At 39.2% G+C, this 13,774-nt stretch overlaps 1 protein-coding gene across 2 annotated transcripts in view; it reads right to left on the minus strand.

Moving 5' to 3' along the window:
• Positions 1 to 218: 218 nt before the first annotated feature.
• The window catches only part of LOC149245285 (G-protein coupled receptor), a 278,843-nt gene continuing 265,287 nt past the window's right edge, over positions 219 to 13,774 (minus strand). For both annotated transcript variants that reach the window (XM_089457738.1, XM_089457737.1), the window contains 3 exons: positions 1,069 to 1,135; positions 817 to 870; positions 219 to 691 (listed from right to left, as the gene is read on the minus strand). In XM_089457738.1, the coding sequence (XP_089313864.1) occupies positions 566 to 691; positions 817 to 870; positions 1,069 to 1,135 (247 nt within the window). In that variant the 3' untranslated portion in view covers positions 219 to 565. The remainder of the gene's footprint in view (positions 692 to 816; positions 871 to 1,068; positions 1,136 to 13,774) is intronic.

Genomic DNA, 13,774 nt, shown 5'->3' on the forward strand with positions numbered 1-13,774 from the left:
TTCTCCAAGCACATGCAAGTAGTTCTCCTGTCAGCATATGAGAGGAAATATATATAAACACATACATAGAAAAGCACCTAACGATCAATGATAGGCTTTATTCACTTATGCCCAATTGTCCCTTTTTTTAACCTTTTTGTATCAGGTCCTAGTATTGGCACAACAAAACTATGCAAGCCAGATATGACTGAGAAGACGAATATAATTCTCGTTTGACATGCCTGTAACAACATATATAACAATCAAGATAGCATTCAAAATGTCACATTTTTATCAAAAGCATTTGTGCTCCCGACGGTAAAATCAATCTAGCATGAAAAAGTGCTATCGCAAAATTTCATAATGTTACAGATAACGGTAAAATCTGGATATATGTTACCACCGCAAAGCAAATGTGAATGAAACCGTAATAGCAAAATCAACTAAGATGGCCATTCAATGATTTGGAGAACCTTGAAAATAGAAACATTTCCGCTTCCTCAACATCAATGTTTAAATTGTGTTGTTATGCTGAAACCCTGCAATGCTCATTTCTTTCGAACAATTTTGCCTTTTGGTAATTTCATTATACAGATCCATATTTACTATCAGTAGTTATTTCTGAAACTCGATGAGGAACAGGGGGCCTTTCCCATGATGATTGGCTTGCATCATTAGCTGGAATGTAGCCACCATTAGTTCCCCCACTTGCCTGCAGTAAAAAAAAATATAAAATAATTTACCCTACATGGTAGAAACTAAATATGGACAGTAGCAATTTGCATTTAATGTAGAAGGTTAACATGAAGTATAAACTTTAGAGATCACGTCACTTACAACTTCAAGACAAGCTGCTAGAACAGTCATACCAGGCACAGCATATAGCCCATGCTGCAATATAAATCAAATGGTTTTCTGTTAAAGCATATAAAATAAAAGAAAAAGCACTTTCAGGACTACTCTCGGAATTTCTAGGGAAGTGTATCTTAATCCTTTCTACTTACACAGCTTTTAGAGACCGAACTGAGGAAATGACAGATATAACAGGATTAACAAAGGAAAGTCTCGAAGGAAGGAGAGAGTTTACACCTGTTTCTCCACCCGAGTTTTGTAAAGAAACCCAGCACAGCATGATGCTGTTGATAAAACTATGAAACTGCAACATCACATCAACATACGTAAGATAATTGGTGCTATTGTTCAAAATTGATTGGTCTACATAACGAAAAGAATGAACATTGTCATAGATTAAGACATCACGCATCACAGGAAACAATTAATGCAAGGAGAAGAAGCCATCCAAATGGTATGGAAGTTACCAAATCACAAATTTCAGCATTTACTTTTGCAAATTGTTCAGCGGTAGCCCAATGAGAACTTCATGAAGCTAAAACGACATTATTTTAATATTTATTCACTGGAACTTGCCCTTGGGTTTTGATTGTTAAAAAATGCAAAAAATCAAATTCAAACTTGTGTTATAGAGGCTCAAATCATTTTTAATGTAAAACTAGTGTATTTCAAAACAATTTGTTAGAAGTCAGTGGCACTATTAAAGGCAACATGGACTGTGTGATAACCAACCGTGGTTCATGGGTTAAATAATCCAGAAGACTTAGAATAAAAAAGTATCCATTAAAGGATAAATAATATTGTATATAAATGTACGAGTAAATTGATAAGATTGGTTATACAACGATGGCCCCATATATATATATATATATATATATATATATATATATATATATACTTGTCAAGTTGGCCCTCCTTCAAGTCAAGTCGGCCTTCCTTCATGTCAAGTTGGCCCTAGTGAAAAGACACCCATTCAGACAGGCAAAACACTATATATAAGGCACTAGACCTCCTCCACAAGGCACCATTCCATCTCTCACACAAGAAGATATATTCTGCACATCCAAGCAAAGAAGAAGGGAAAAGTAGGACGAAGAAAGACAAAATCTCAAGTATCTCTCTCTCTTTGACTTCGCATGTGTGACTTACTGGGCATATTTTGCGCAGCAGGTTGAACTTCTGGGCAGCAGGGCCTAAACACTAGGCAGTATATTCTGGGCAAAAGGGCCGAATTTCTGGGAGGCCAAAATTTCTCTTAGGTAGATCAGACAGGGACTAGTTTGTTGGGTTTAACAAAAGGACAGTTTGACAGGGTTTGACCATTGCATTGTAGGTCAGTTTGACCATCATATTGACTAGCAGAATTAAGTGTATCTCCTGTTGAAATGAAGAATTTCTTTAAGGAAAAAGTTGTTAGGTTTTTTTTCCAAGAGGGTTTTCCCAGGGTAAATCTTGTGTTCTCTCTATGCATTGTGATCTATACTATCCTTGCGCATTTATAGTTGAGTTTCTAAAGTGTAATTGTTTAATCATGAACTAGAAGTGCTAAAGAATATCTACATCATTAGAAGTAATTACCAGTGTTTCAGGAATTAGTGCTTGTATCTATTGCACTTGAAAAATCAACATGGAATCAGAGCTTTGGTGAAGGAAAGGACATTGAAATCACTCGGGAAGAGCTTTGGTAAAGGAAAGAGCATAGAAGAGACTTACCTCTACAATTTGATTGCTGTTCTATAACTATGGGTTCCTGTATGAAGCCAGAGAACAAGTTGGAACGAGCTACACATTTTAGGGCTTGGAAAACAATGATTGTCCTCGTCCTTGCAAAGAATGATGTCTTGGATATTGTAAAGGGCAAGGTTAGTAAACCTTCAAATGATGAAGGGAAAGCTAAATATGAGAAGTAAGACATCACAGCCAGAATTATTTTTGTAGATTCTATCAGAGATCATTTGATTCCATGTCGCAAATCTTGACACTTCGAAAAAGATGTATGATGCCCTAGTTCGATTATACACCATCAACAACATTGGTCAGACAATGAGTATGGGATTCGTAATGTTAAAATGTCAAAATATGAGACTATAGCCTCATATTTCATGAGGATCTCTCAACCAAGAGATCAACTTCAAGCAACTAATGAAATCATATAAAGAACTTGTGACTACAACAATTAATGGTTTGCCTGACTCATGGGATTCGTTTGCATCTAGTATTTGTCGCAAGAAGGAGATTCCAAGTTTTGAACAATGGATCCCATGCACTCAAGAAGAATCTAGACTCATATCAAAATGAAGGATTCAAAGATCTAAGAAGGTGACTCTCAAGCATTTGCAACATGTTCCAAGAAGGCTGGAGGAAGAAAGAAGTTTGGTTTTCAAAGAAGAAATGAAGGTAGAAGACCTACTCCTCAAGGAAAGAAAGATATGTCAAAGATTAAATGCTATCGTTGTCACAAATATGGTCATTTTAAAAGCCAACCTCCTGAAGGATCAAATGATAGAAAGAGAAAGGGAAAGCAACATGCTACAACAACAAACATTGATGAGCATCCAAAGAAACGCAAGAATGAAGATTTAGGTGACAAAGATTTCTTCTATATTTTTGCTCTTATGGGTTTTGTTGCAGATAGCGATGACTTGTGGTTGGTAGATAGTGGTGCTTCAAGACACATGTTAGGAGATCTTGACAATCTCACAAGTTTGATAAAAATGAAATTATCTCAAAAGGTAGAGCTTGGAGATACAATAGCTATGCAATCAAAGGCATTGGTATTGAGGGGTGAATCAACATATCCTTCCAATTAGTTAATTTTTAACTTCAAAGAGCATTAATTATCATTATCATCAGATAACATAAACATTCATCACATCAGTGAACAACACCATTCAACAATGCACAAACATCAAGACAATAGCCAACAAATTTTTAGGTGGAAACCCTTCTTAGAGAAAAACCACCGAACGCTTCTTAATATTTGTCTTCAATAATTTTACATCAATATTTTCAGCTTCAACTAAAGGAAGCTCCAACCCCCTTGTTTTCCAGCTCCAACTAAAGGAAGCTCCAACCCCCTTGTTTTCTAGCTCCAATTGGAAGGATGCTCCAACGCCCAAGCTTATAGGCTCCAACCTGAAGGATGCTCCAACAACCTGTTTATCAACTGCAATTGGAAGCACGCTCCAATGCCCTGTGCATGCTCCGACCTACCCTAGCACCACAAAACCACCCTAGTCAACCGACGGACCACATTTCACAATTCTTAGACTGGATCCACCTATGCCCACAAATTTATACAAAACAACCTGCAATACATTCTTTGGTTAATAAAATCTACCTCTACTGAATCTGCACATCAAACCATATCATCAGTGATATCTGCTTATGCACCAAACATCAAACTCTATCAATTCATTGCTCAACATCTCTGTAATAAGTAATCAATCTGATCTTTGCAAAAACTGTGAAACCCTAGCACTACTCAAAAATCAAGATGAGACCTAGGCAACATAAACTTCTATGACAAATGCTCACTGCTGAATGTCTAGCACACACTACCCCAATGCATCTTTAACAACCAATTTTTGATACATCAACTGTTCTTCTGCTCACCATGAATGTGAATTACAAACCCTAGCAACATTCATTTGTGCAATACTATAAATCATGACAAGGTCAATTTCACACAAAGGTTGTAGGTAAGTCTGCAAGCTCGTGACAAGTAGATAGCATACAAATTTGTTCTTCGCATCCACAATTTGATCAAACACTATTGGCATTACATCAACATTTCAACCATAGTAGTTCAACGATGTTTCCAATAACAACATACAAGCCTTAACTTCAAAAAACTTTTGGACCAGTAAAACATCAAGTTCTAGTAGTCATTTGTTCAAAGATCAATCACTGCCTTTCTCAAACCAATGCAACAAGATAAACAAGGACTATCTGTCAACAATAATAATAACTTTTGATAGTCATATGACATCCAAGTGACTAGTAACAAACTTTGTTGGCAAGCCTTCGACTTCTTTGTCCTTGAGACTCTATAACAATACCCTCATACATCAAACAACAAAGATATGTTATAGCACCAAGAACCTCATATGTTTACTAGAATTCTACATTAAACATACAACTCAACAATTCAGATACCTGAAAGGCATTCTCAAGCTCAATAGGAACACAATCATGACTTGGCAATTCTGTCAACAACCAATGCATAGCTAGGTTCAACACGCTATTTAAAGAGAGATCAAGCTCCAAAAATCATTACGCAAACAAGACTTTCCGCAACGCTTTTAAGTGTGGTTAGTCAAGAGAGGAGCTTGGACAATCTTCTACAAGAGTTTTTGATGGAGCCTTATATACCAAAACTACTCCTACGCATAATGTATCACATCAACTCCTTTTATGCACATTTGCCTCAAGTATACACACATGGGTTCCAGTACTTCAACGTGCGCACGCACACACACACACACACACATATATACAAAATGTCACAACGTCCAATAATTCAAAGCCTCAACGACATTTCAAATCTCATTTGTCAAGGGTCTACAGTAAAGAGTTTTGCGAAATCTAGGGCATAGCAATTAGGTGATTTCTTTTCTTGTGATAACTACTTGTGAATGCTTTTTACTTTTTTCGATTAGGATCTTCTCTTTACTTAGATTATTATAGTGTTCTTTTCATCAAACTACTAATGCATAAACAATAAAGAGACAAGAGACAAAGAATGTAGGCGAACGGCCAGGGCCAAAACCTCTCCAACTTGAGAGGAAAACCCAAACAAATGCTTCTTCTTATAGAGACTTCAATTGACGAATACCAATATCATGACCTAGACCCTTCACACAACGGCCTCTCCAGGACCAAGTCACAAGTCTCGTTGATTCAACTTCCTTCTTTTTCCTTGAGTCAATTATGATCAAGCTTCTTCCTTCAATAACTCGACTATCCTTCAGATTTTGATTCCCTAGATCAGATCTGCAGTTCTCGGCCCTCTTGCAGAAACCCTAGCACATGTGGTTGACCAACCTTTTGAACCTTGATCTTCTTCGCTTGGATGGTATACCCTCTTATTACAATTCACATAGTAACCTTGCGTATCTTCTTCCTTGATTCGACTTCTTGGACAACAGTAAGACCTTCGACCATTTCTACAGTAGATATTTCTTCCTTTCTTCACACGTGTGGAGGTATTAGCCCTAAATTAGACCCATAAACAACACCAAAAATCTTCGTTCTTTGTTTCCTTCTCTTCGCTGGTTATGAGGTTCCTTTCCTAGTGATCTTCATACTTCTTATCGCAGACTTACTTGACTGAATTTCTTGTTTTCAAATGGAGGCCAAGCTGCCCTATATATAGTGTTTCGTCCATCAATATAAGCCAACTTGTCATTCTGGAAGCATCCTTGGGCCAACACGAAGAAGAGCTTGTGACAAGGTCTTGGAGGGCTAATAATTTTTTTTTTTACAATGGATTACATGCCAAAAATGGGTCTCAAACTTTGACATTCACTCTATGAATTTTATGACTTGATGACCAAACCTAATAGCTCACAATGGGAGCTTTAACTAAAAATAAGATTCCTTGATCATGAAACCCATGATTCAAGCATTACAATAATTTTATTTTCTTCTTTACATCAATTACATAAAATCATAATTACATGTCATTATGAAGATCGAACCTAGTTACACTTTTCAACACTCCCTCTTAACTAGGGAGGTATTCATAATCCATACAAGGTACTTGGACATTCTCAATTTGAAGAATTCTCATAAGAAGAGTCGGATTGGTAACCCATCTGTATAGCATCATATTAACCAACATTGTCACATAGCAAGGCCTTGACTAACAACTTTATCTCTCCATAAGATTAGATCTCAATGTTGGCGAGACTAATGATGTATAGACACCCTCATCATTGTCTCTCTCGGAACATACCCCACCCGGGTTCTCTCAAAGTATGTTCCACCAGGACTATTCTTCTTGGATTCTCAGTCCTCAAAGAATGTCGGATTCAGTCCTCTACGACTACTCTTATCTTGGATGCCTTAACTCATCCTCAAAGAGCATCGGATACCAGATGTTTACCCAATCCTCCATTTTGTCTTCCCAAGTGAAGAGAAGAATGATGTGTCTATCTCTCCCTCTCAACTTAGGGAGGACATAACCATTCCACTGAAGGAATGTACCCATTCCTATAAAAGGAATGTACCCAAGCTCCCTCTTAACTAGGGACTTGACCAAGCTCCCTCTTGATCAGGGACTTGCTTTCAACAGCTCTTTAGGTGGAGATCATGGGACAACCAACTACTTGTAGAAATCCTTCCTTGATGTCAAGAATTTTTCTTATTTGTCAAGGAGACTACATTTACGAGACTTCTTTGTAGGGCACAGACCATCCATCACTTTCATCCATGAGTCAGTCATGTTTTCATTCCTTTCATCGAAAAGTGATCCATTAGTCCATATTTGGTCCTCCTTCATGCTTTGTTGCCTTCTTCATGCCATGTTTCCTTAAGGATCTTTCATCCAGCTACATGGTCATCAGTGGTGGAAGACATCCAAAGCTCTTCACTTGGCAGCCCTGCATAAGCCCATCCAGATATCATTCAAAAACAAGAAATGAACATTAAATCAAAATTACCTTAGTGATGGTCTTTCATCATGACATCTTCTAGTTTGCATCAACATCTTGCATACACATTGACACATCTCTAAAAGATATATGTTGTGTTAGAAAATTATATATTACAGAGCAGTGAAACACAAAATATATTGCAAAAATATAAACACAGAAAACACATAAACCAAGAGAGACACAGATATACGTGGTTCACCCAATTTGGGCTACGTCCGCGAAGAAACAACCAGTCTTTTCATATTATCCAGCAAACTGAAGAGATACAACCTACAGCAGATCTGTTGTAATTCCTTCTTCTCTCTCGCTCAATCTCCTCTCTCTTTCTCACTCAGAAAACAGATTTGCATAGACGCAATACAATTCCCTCATATATAGCGAGGGGTTGCCTTCTAGGGCAAAAAACCCTAAATTAAACATAACTTCTACCGTCAGATCTTCGCCTAATGAACGATCCATATTGACTACGAAATTACAACATTTTACAAGGCAATTTTACATCTATTTTTAGCTTCGGGGGCATTGTCCCCGATCCCCCGCCGAGGGGGCTCCCAAAGATCCCCCCTGGACCCCCCTTGCAGCGCAAATATTACGGGCAGCAACGTGTGGTGATAACTATGAATAAAGAAGATAATCAGGCTCCACACCCAACATGTTGTCAAGGGTCTCTTTCTTTTTCAGACTTCATTAGAGTCTTCATATCTTTCATGAAGATATCCTAGTCAAAACTTCCATTTCTAGGATATTGATTGCCTTCTTCATGGTTGCATGTTCCACGATCTATTTCCTTCTTTCTTCACACATTTTTCTTCCCAGGAACTTTTAATCAGAGTTCCTTCAATCACTATCAACCACCTCATATTTCATATGAGGACATATTATGTTGATTTCATCTAGTTAATGTGTGACCCATGCCTTGCTGCATCCTTTAAGGAGGAGATCCTTTCTTTTGATCAAGCTCTCGAGATAGAGCATTTATCCATGTTACCTGCAACCATATGACATGACTCTACAATATTGAACACAAGCATACATACCTCACTTTTCCTCTAGGTCATCTAGAATTCCTTTAGCATCTTTCTTGATTGAAATAACTTCAATCCCTTCACCTCTTTTGTCATCATACCATCATCCCATGAATTCCCACAAGATGGAACTCTTGATGAAACCCTTGCTTCCTTTTGATTGGTGAACCTTCCGATGAAGATTCCAATAGAGGATCTTGAGTATCCTCATCCAGCAGATGTTTCCTTTTGACCGATGTATGATGAGCTTTGTACTCGATGACTTGTTCTTTTTCCCTTAAGTACTAGGTATGCTTCTAATGAGGTTACCAAGAGCTATATCCTTCCATGGGTGATTGTCATAGACTTCTATTTCAAATATTTTTTGTTGATTTGGGGTAGCATCGAATGTGCTCTAGCAATGAAAATTGGTGGAGAGGCTAAAGAACATGAGATCTCCAACACCCAGAAATGGTTTGGGCAGATTTTAATCAGTTTGGGAGATATTAAAATAATTAATATTTTTAATAGAGTTCCGGAGTCTAAACTTAGGAAAAATAAAAATTAATGGGTATTAATATAAAACTAGGTTAGAAGGTTCCAAAAGTCATGGATCAAGCCAAATCTAATCTTAGCCGTTGATTAGAGATTTAATCTCGACCGTTGAAGAACCAACAGGAAAAGTATATAAGAAGAGGCTTGAGGGTCAGTGGAAGGAGACATTGAGGGAGACTAGTCAGTTTGATTTCTGGAGTAGGGTTAGTTGAGAAATTTGAACCAGTGGTCTAGAGAGCAATAGGAGGTAGCGGGTATGGAACAGAGAGTCGGGAACATCACCAGAAGACCAACGCAGAGGTTGGAGAGGCAGACACAGAGGCAATAGATTGTGCAGTCACTGGAGGGCTTGCGTGGGTGACGCAAAGAGGCAGGAGCTGACGCAGAGGGTCTGAGAGCCACGCGGAGGTCAGCAAGCCTGACGCTAAGACTGGGAGAAGTACTGGAGAATTTTTCTCTATTGGGTAAAGTAGTTTGGCACCCAGTTGTACTGAAGAATTTCTGAATAATTAAATCCTCCCTTGTTGCACCGGTTTTCCCACATTGGGTTTTTCTAGGTACTGTTGTCCAAAATATTTGTGTCGATGTGTTGATTCTTGTGCATGTGTTTGATTTTGTATTATGGTGTGATATCTGCAACAGAATTTATTTTAATGTTTACTGAAGGATTTTCATAAATAACTTATTGGGAAATATGTAGGTAAAATAAATTAGTTGTTGCAGTGATAGAATTTTCATATGGTATCAGAGGAAGTAATCAGAGACAGGAAGGGAAAATCAATTATGGGTCGAGACCATGATGCAGAGGCATCTATGTCAGGAGACTCGCATAGATTTTCAAAAAATTGCATAAGAGACAGTAATTTCGATTTCTCTATGTTGGCTTCCAGGCTAGAAGAAGTGGCTTGTGTGACTAGCTCTAAATCATCAAAGATATGGTATATAGACAGTGAAGCTTCTTGGCATATGACGGGAATACGGGAATGTTTCTCAGATTATCGGGAGGAGAAAATGAACTTTCAGATCACCATGGGGAACAAGGCAAAGTTTACTCCAGTAAGGAGGGGTACCACAGTTTTTCAAACAGAAACGAGAGAGCGATTCCGTTCTACCAATATACTGCATGTACCAAAATTGGAGATGAACTTACTTTCCGTGTCGCAACTTCAAGGCAAAGGCTATGACGTTTTCTTCATCAAGGAGAAAGTATATGTCAAACACCCAAGCTAGAAAAAGAAAGTGCAGATTGGGATCAAAAGTAACAGGTTGTACAGACTACAACTAGAATCACCAATGGCACTAATAGGTAGTCAAGGAGACAACAATTTGAATGAACTATGGCACAGAAGAATGGGACATTTGCACCATGGGGCTCTAAGAATTCTCAGGAGCACTGTAACAGGAGTTCTGAATCTTAGTATGGAACGAGATGATGTATGCAGAGGATGTGCTCTAGGAAAGTATGCCAAAGCAGCATTTCCTAGAAGTAAAAAAAGGGCCAAGAGTGTACTAGGATTGATACACTCAGATCTACGGACCCATGTTCACTAAAGCTCTTAGTGGTGTCGAGTACTTCCTTACCTTCATTGATGACCACTTAAGGAAAACTTGGATTTATTTTCTAAAAACCAAGGACGAGGTTTTCTGTCGATTCAAAGAGTTCAAGGCTCTGGTGGAGAAAATGAATGGGAAGAAAACAAAAGTTTTGCACTCAGATAATGGTGGAGAGTATGTCGATAAGGATTTCACTGATTTTTGCACTAAGGAGGGCATCGAAAGGGAGTGGACAACTCCTTACAATCTAGAGCAAAATGGAATAGCAGAAAGCAAGAACAGGACTATTGTAGAAGCAGCTAGGGCCATGATGTATGACCAGTATATTCAAAAATTCCTGTGGGCAGAAGCATGCAACACAACAGTCTATGTTCAGAATAGAACTCCTCATCAGGGATTGGGCAATATTACTCCAAAGAAAGTCTTCACAAGGAAGACGCCTAAAGTCAGTCATTTCAAGATATTTGGGAGCTTAGCATATTGCCGCATACCCGAGGAAAAGAGGAAGCAGCTAGATCAAACTGCAGAAAAAGTATATCTAGTGGGATATAGCGAGAATGCTAAGGCATACAGAATCTATCTTCCAGGGAGTAGGAAGGTAGTAGTTCAACGAAATATGAAGTTCATGGACGACATGGCCTTTAGAAAATCTCGAGAAATGCCTTCCAAGGAGCAACCAAAAGAGGAACCGTTGGTCAAACCTCTTCAACAAACGGAAGTAAAGAATTCTTCCACGGATCAGGAAGAATCACAAGATGAGGAGGAGCTAACAGAAGCACCTGCTGGAAGAGGAAGAACGAGCTGGGAACTTCATCAAATTCTGCGAGATGCAAAGGACTTCATCGGTGCGCCAAGGAACAATAAGAGGGAGCGAAAATAGCCAGATAGATATCAGGCATTAGTAGCTCGGGATGGGGAGCCTGCCAATTTTCAGGAGGCAGCTCAACATTAGGTTTGGCTGGATGCAATGGTAGAGGAGTACAACTCCATAATGGTGAATGATGTCTTGGAGGTAGTGCCAAGGCCTCGAGAGAAATCAGTGGTAGGTTCAAGATGGATCTACAAGATCAAATACGCTACAGATGACAATGTTGAGAAATACAAAGCTAGGTTTGTGGCTAAGGGGTATGCTCAGAAGGAAGGAATTGACTACGAAGAGACCTTCGCCCTGGTAGCCAAGTATACATCTATTAGAACCGTGATATCTCTTGTAGCACAGATGGGGTGGGAGATTCATCAGATGGATGTCAAAATGACATTTTTGAACAAAGTGATAGAAGAAGAGGTATACATTGAACAACCAGAGGGCTTTGAGACACATGAGAAGAAGTCTCATGTATGCAGATTGAAGAAAGCCTTGTATGGGCTGAAACAAGCACCTAGAGCATGGTATGGTCGAATCGATGGCTACTTGCAGAAGATGGGATTTGTCAAGAGTGACGCAGATCCAAATCTCTACTATCTGGTTGTAGAGAATGAGCCTCTAATCTTAGTATTATATGTGGATGATCTCTTCTTGACAGGATCATCCAGGCTCATCGGGGACTGCAAGAAGAATCTAGCCACGGAATTCGATATGAAGGATTTGGGACGAATGCATTATTTCCTGGGGTTGGACATTTCGCAACAAAAGGGGGAGATCTTCCTTGGGAAAGGGAGATATGCTACAGAAATCCTGAAGAGATTCAGAATGGAGAACTGTAGACCCATGGCTACTCTAATGATCACCAACTGGAAGAAGATTGATACATCAGAAGACAAGGATGTTGATTCCACCTTATATAGGCAGCTCATATGATCCAGGGGATATTGGTGGCCACCGGCCAATTCCACTTGGACCCCCACCATTGTTTCTTTCAGTTTTTCAGTTTCCTTAATTGTAGCACAGTTAACTATTTTTAGCAATTTTTCGAGTCTTGAACTTCTGGAGCCGTTTTGAGGCCCTAAACAACATTTTTTTGGGAAAACTGGGAGCAACATGGGTCCATGGACCGATGTTGCTCTTCCCAAAGTTGTAGTCCTCGGATAGACCTTTCTAACGAGGTATTGTTCACGTCAAACAGAGATCATATGCCAAAGTTACGACCCCGGGAGGTTGATGTACCAATTTACCCAAACGGGGCCCATAGTTTGGCGCTTCATCTCCTGGGGTTAGGTTTTTGGATGTTTAGGGTTTTCCATTGTTTCTCAACAATATATAGGCCTTCGAGCCTCATTGTAAGACAGTTCAGAGGCATGTAGCCGCCACATCTCTTCTCAGAGATAAGCTACCATCGCCCTAACTAGTTTATTTCCATTTCTGTTTGCAAGCATATTTCAGTATTTCATAGTAATGAAATGAAGTATTATTTCTGCTACATTTCTGTATATATGGTTATATTTGTAATTTGTTGCATTCCTGTTTAAATCCGGATCAGTGGTATCAGAACAGTCTTCTCTTTCTCTGTCTTTCTTTGCATGTCCCCAACAAGGTCGGGATATAAGGAGTTAGGGTGCCACACCCTTTAAGATACAAGTTAACTTTGACATTCCCATATTTGAGGGTCAGATAGATGCAGACACTGTAGATAAATGGTTAAATCTGCTCTAAGGGTATTTTTTTGTTCATGAATTTTCCAGCCGAGAAAATATTACTTTCGCTCTTCTCAAAGCTGCCCCCCACGTCAAGGACTGGTGGGAAACCTATTGCGAGCAGAAGGATGAAAGTACGGCCTCATTGTTTTCAACTGCACCCACTTGGAATTCATTCCGGGCTGCCATCAAGGAGCAGTACTACCCTGTCGGAAGCTATGAGGATCAATACATAAAGTGGACCATACTACAGCAAGGAAGGGACCAAGACATGCCAGAGTTTACCAATATTTTCCATACCCTTAGCACAAAATTGGGTATCAAGGATTCAGAGCAGCATTTGGTACTCAAATATTGCGACTGCCTGCACAAGTACATCCAAGAAGAAATAGAATCCCTGAACATCTCCTTGCTCGGCACAGCATACCGATATGCCATCAAGATCGAGCAAAGGTTTAAACAGAAGAAGCGAGACTTTGTTGCGAATCCGAAGCAAGGGAAAGATGCCCACAAACCACAGAACAAAGGACAAAGCCAAGGCGGAGTGGCCTAAGACAACCCGCCAAAGTTGCAAGCAAAGAACAGCGCCGCGAAGCCGAA

This window comes from Pinus tabuliformis, chromosome 7 (genome assembly GCF_031772625.1).
Source record: "Pinus tabuliformis cultivar Carrire ecotype Pingquan chromosome 7, CPIR1, whole genome shotgun sequence".
Taxonomy (NCBI): Eukaryota; Viridiplantae; Streptophyta; class Pinopsida; order Pinales; family Pinaceae; genus Pinus; species Pinus tabuliformis.